Source organism: Propithecus coquereli, unplaced genomic scaffold, assembly GCF_000956105.1.
Source record: "Propithecus coquereli isolate 6110/MARCELLA unplaced genomic scaffold, Pcoq_1.0 Scaffold161, whole genome shotgun sequence".
Lineage (NCBI taxonomy): Eukaryota > Metazoa > Chordata > Mammalia > Primates > Indriidae > Propithecus > Propithecus coquereli.
The window spans coordinates 2,222,209-2,227,760 of record NW_012140636.1 but is presented as its reverse complement, the minus strand read 5'-3'; the positions used below and the strand labels follow the sequence as shown (position 1 = coordinate 2,227,760).

General features: G+C 37.6%; 1 protein-coding gene across 1 annotated transcript in view; it reads right to left on the bottom strand.

Annotated features, from left to right (window-relative positions):
* Nucleotides 1–447: 447 nt before the first annotated feature.
* DAPP1 (dual adaptor of phosphotyrosine and 3-phosphoinositides) overlaps nucleotides 448–5,552 on the bottom strand; it is a 70,009-nt gene continuing 64,904 nt past the window's right edge. Inside the window, exons 5-8 of the mRNA XM_012641077.1 lie at nucleotides 5,389–5,451; nucleotides 4,611–4,696; nucleotides 2,319–2,406; nucleotides 448–980 (exon numbers count right to left, since the gene is read on the bottom strand). Of these exons, the coding sequence (XP_012496531.1) occupies nucleotides 912–980; nucleotides 2,319–2,406; nucleotides 4,611–4,696; nucleotides 5,389–5,451 (306 nt within the window). The 3' untranslated portion in view covers nucleotides 448–911. The remainder of the gene's footprint in view (nucleotides 981–2,318; nucleotides 2,407–4,610; nucleotides 4,697–5,388; nucleotides 5,452–5,552) is intronic.

Genomic DNA, 5,552 nt, shown 5'->3' with positions numbered 1-5,552 from the left:
TCTCATGAAGGGATTGTTAGAACACACTCTCCTTGAGAAGTCTCCCAGTCCTTTTGGAGAAATGTTGAATGAAGATAACTTAGTGCTTACAAGTACCCCATTATTATTACTATAATAACAATAATTATTACTAAACTACAAGTTATCTACTACTTTATCACCCTTCAATGTGTGTTTTCTCACTCTTTAAAACATTTCCCCCAAATGGTTGAAAGAGATGTTTTTAAAATTGTACATTCATGTATCTTTATTGTACTATCTCATTGCCCATTTAGTTCTCACAGTTTTGTCATTAGAAATGAAGGACCCACTGCGTTTCTGAGCCTTTTAGAAAGAGAAAATAAATACCACAAACATTTTCCATTTTAGTTTTGGAAACTGTTTTTGTTTTTTGCATAAAGGGGGAAAAAAAGCAAAAAAACAACCTTTCCCCTGAAAATCTTTGATGTTTGCTATCTCAATATAATTTCTGAAGAAGTAGTCTAGGCCTCTAAGTATACAACGGTTTCCTTCCTGGTTAATAGCACAACCTGGGTGTCACAGGGGCTGACCATGACTCAGAGCGAGACTCCTGTCAACTGTGGGTCCCCTGATGTCGACAGGCTTGGGGACCACAGTGAGTGAAAACACAAACCCTTCGTCTTACACTGTGTGTTCTGAGAGTGGGTGTGATCAGTTTCTATCAGAACGACGACTGCTTCAGTTTTCTCAAGGAGACGGCGACATCTTGGAAGGACAGCAGTTTCCCGTGAGTCAGCAAACGTGGCACGTGGATCCCAAACAGTACCTGCTTTTGATTTGTTTTTAGGGAAAAATCCTTAGTCAGCTTTGGTCTGAAGCCTGCTATGGATCGCAGCATCGGGGCGTGTTCCACCATGTCCTGGGCCAGGGCGGTGCTCGCTGACAAAGATCTATTTAAAGATGAATGACTGAGATCGGATTGTGCCTTCCCTTTGGTTGAGCTGTTTTCTTATTTGTGACTGTAATAAAACACACGTATGTGTATCTATTATTGAGTGATTTTAAGATAATGAACTCCGGCTTCTAACAAACTTAAAATAAGACATACTGATTAGCAAGGAAGTCATACAACTATAAATTAATTATTAATATCATGTGCCCCACACCAAGTTTCTAATCTTGTTTTCTGTATTTTTCTCAGAACGCATATTGTAAAGTGATTGCTAAAACATGTAGAAATTGGGAATTGCCCTAATATTTGTAGTAAAACATAAAATACAATACTATTCAATGACTCAAAGAAAGATATAGATCTGAAATTATTGATACGGAAAGATGTTCATAACATATTGTTAAATAGAATGAGTAAAGAACACTAGAGAATAATTAAATTTTGTGTTTAAATATTTACATAAGGAGAAGTCTAAAAGTGCGTACATTTTATATATTTTTATAATGATTTTGCGTCACTTGGACAATTACAAAACAGAAAGAATAAAAAATTAATTCATATCTGAGCAAAGGTTTCATATGGCAAAGTATCTCCACACTAAATATCAAATATATTGGAAAAATTTCAAAGTGAGTGGTATATTTATTTAAATTTCAAACTGAAAAGACAAACAGAAGCAAAAGTCTAAGTATCTAGAAAGGAATTTTCAACAAGATTCTCAGTTTCGAAAGAGCACCTATATAGTGGATAATTTCACAAAAAACAATTAGGAAAAATGGTTTTTGAAAACATCAAGGGTTTCAAGACAGTATTTCCAGGAAATTTTAGTCATCTGTAAGGACAAGTTCTTGGCTAATAACTTACTAACTTGCAAACACATGCAGAAAATGTATGAGACTGGTAAATTTTATCAGCACTTCCTTTGTCTTCCCCTGGGAGGTGTTTAGAAAGCAGGTAAAATAAGCCACCTTTTTATCCTCGACCTGCACAAAGTGGATAACTCACACTGGAAACTTAGCTAAGTTCTTCTGACAAGCTTCCTTTTCTGACAATTTAAAAGACTTTTCAACTGGAGAAATACTTTAACTTTCCTCTGTGAGACCTTCTGGTCCCAAATGTCCTACCCCAGACAAAACTGGGGTAACCTGCACAACTTGAGGGGTGACTATAGTTGCTGGGGCACCTGGCTGAGGCTTGGGCTGAGACCAGCACACAGCTCCATTCTTCCTGTTTCATATCTCTGTCTTTGTCTCTTCCCACGTCCTAGAAGAAGGAACAGACTATTCCACAAGCCTGCAAGTAGACATCCTGTGATTCTTCGGGATGGTCTGACTCTTTCAACAGAAATACATTGGAAATCATCAACCTGTTATTTCTCAGGCATCTGGAGACTTTTATAACTCACCAGTTTCCAGCGTAGTATCTTGATCCATTCATCAGCTTCTACTCCTGTCTTTGCACAGAGATAAAATGTCCTGAATGGAAAGACTAAGCTGATAAGATAAAAAAGAAAGAACATCAGCTACTCCAGATGGTTAGTTGTATGTGTGTGTTTGTGTGTGTGTGTGTGTGTGTGTGTGTGTATGTGTGTGTGTGTGTATCAGCTGAACACTAATTAGAATATTCCAAGGGATAAAGGAGTTGATAAAGAGCCCCGATAAGCAACTTGGAGGATTGGTATATATGGAACTATTCCTGCCAGCAAACTGAAGTCACGTTGAGGAAGTTGCAGCTGCGTCTTATCATGACAGGCCAGATCCTATACTCTAATGAGACCTCAAAGAAGAGAGAAACATGTCCAGGATACCGCCCCCATCCTTTTGTTGCTCATGTCCCACATGTTTATCCAGCTGGTCTCTCAAATGATTCAGAACCCATGCTATCGTTCAAAGAATAAGCAAGATAAGAGAGTTTGCTAAAAGAACTCATTTGTGTTAGTTTGCTTCAGTGAGGATACCTCTGCCTTCTGTGGATGCAGGAAGTTCCAATTATTAGGACAGGAAACAGAGATAGTAAGACTTCTCAACTAGTTATTTTTCCCATCGCTTGCCCAAGAGCTAGTGTCTGCTGGAGGGAAGATGAACCTTCTATGGGCACGAAAGTCTTTCCCTAGGTGTATATTCATTCTCCATTTGACTGTCTCTGCTATGTAGCCAAAATCATGTGAGTCATAAGGTCAGCCCTAACTTGTATCTTGCCCATACTTCCTGTACTTAACAGTTGAGATGCAAAATACTAAAAATCATTTTTCCTTTTGTGAAAAAAATAAAAAAAAGACTTCAGAAGGGTTTCTATATCCTAAAGCCTCGGCAGCATATTTTGTTGATATCAGCAATTAATGTTGAACAGGTAAGAGGTAACAGCCCATGTATGGAGGGTAAACCTTGACGTGAGGTCCAGCTGAGGCGCGGTGGGCAGTGGTGGGGAGGGAGTGATATTGACATTGTGCAGACACTATGAAACTGGTTTCTGAAATCGTCGTTGTTTGGTACTCCCTCGGGGAGACATTATTAATTGCCTATTAATGCAGATAATTTTCCCTTTCTTCTTGCAAACGGAATCCCAGGCAATAAATCCTAATTAGTTTAAGCCAATTATGATCATAGTATCACTCTTTTCTAGCCTTCCCTGCTGCCAGGGATGGCCACGGCGCCCAGTCTTGGCCAATGAGCTATGAGGGGAAATCCGATGGGGAGTTTCTGGGGAAACATTGGCTTTCCCGATAAACAGGAACAGACATGGCTGACACCATTCCTAGATCTTTCTTTGTGCTTCATTGAAAACACGAGGCCTAAAGTTGTAGGAGCCACTTGGGTCCTGAAGTAGCCAGCAGAAAATGCCAAGAGAATTGTAGAGACATTGGACCTGACCTTGTCGTGGTAGCTGCGTGCCTCCTGACTTCCTGTTACGACAAAAATAAACCTCTGCTAGCTCATGGGGCACCTCTCTGTGAATTTTAAAAAGATATCCTTTGTTGGTTGATATTGCAGAATTAATGTTAATTTTCTTAGGTGTAATAATGATATTATGGGTCTATAGTGACATTTTTATTCTTAGGAGACACATACTCAAGTATTTAGGGGGAAAGTCAATGATGTCTGCAACTTACTTTCAATCGGTTCAGGAAAAAAGTGAATATATGAGAATAAAGCAAATATGAAAAAGTATTAATAACTGAAGCATCTAGGTGAAGGGTACACAGATATTTAGGTCTTTCAACTTGAGTATGCTCGAAAAACTCTAAAATAAAAGGTAGAGGGAATAAGACACTCTTTTCTCAAGATACTTCTCCTAGTTAGAAAAATTTCATACTATACTTGATTATATTAGAACAAAACACTTTTGGTGCCATCTGCCATAAATTGTCCTAAGAATACAAACCACCCATCATTAGAGTCAACAAACTTATAATTAAAATTGGGAACAATTCTCAAAGAAATGAAGCTGTCTAGGATGTGAATGGCATCCTCTTATGCGTGTTCTACTTGTGCAGTGCACAACCTAAACCCAATTGACCTGCTCATTTGTTTAAGCCACTTTAAATGAGATATTATGTCACACTCAGCTGAGAGCACTCCTAACAAGTATGCACCTTCCTGCATTGTAGAGAGTAAGACACATAGCTTTTTACTCCTTAGCTAAACTAAGTGTCTGGCAAGAAGACTTTTAGAAACATTTCCTTTATACAACAACTTACCAAAAACAGTTTACCCTTTCCTGTGAATAATCAAATTGTACAGCTGAACATTCTGTTAGGTCTAGGATCCGAATTGGTTCTGGAGACTAAAAAAAAAGAAAAACAGAAAACAAAACAAAAAAACCTATATCATCATAAAAAACACACAAATCTGTCCATTATTTCTTCCCCTAACAAGTTTTTTGCTAGGTGCAACGGTCAATTTTCCTTTCACTAAGAGGACCGATAACAGAAGAGATTAACAGAAGTCCCACACCGCCTGGTTTTGGAATTAGCCTTGATGAGACTGGGAATTAAGAGATTGCCTTTATCAATTTATATTTCACGAAGATGGATTTTAAAACATGAGAGTCCTATTTTTCTCACATTTTTTAAAACTTCTACTTTCTCAGAAATTTTGTATAAGGAAAACAAAACTGAATAATTTTAAATTGGCCTAATAAAATGGACCTGGGAGATAGAAACTGATTTTTAATAAAGGGGGAAATTGCTGCAGAGAGACAGTTAATAAACTGTGGTGAGAGAACAATTCTATTGTCCTAACCCAGAGTAATTATGTGCCTTGAGGAGCTATAGTCCAAAAGAGCAACTTTTGGAATATGCATCTCATCTTTGCAAAAGAATTCTGCTCACATCAGGAATCAAGAACTCATATCTCCAATCATTTGTTGGGTGTTTCAGGTGGACATGAAGAGAATTTCAGAGATTTTAAGGGAAGATATTTCTTCCATCTAGAGAGTTGATTTTTAAAGGGAAAATGGATTGCGATGTTTCTCACCATCTGGTCTTTGAAGTATTTCAGTTCATTTCTGTGCAAAGTGAACCATCTTGTTTTCCAGGTCTGAGAAAAAAAAAATAATAATTAAAACACACAGGTTTTGGATACAGGAATGCAATATTTAAACTGGATGATTTACTTTCATTTTAAAAGTATCTAAAAAA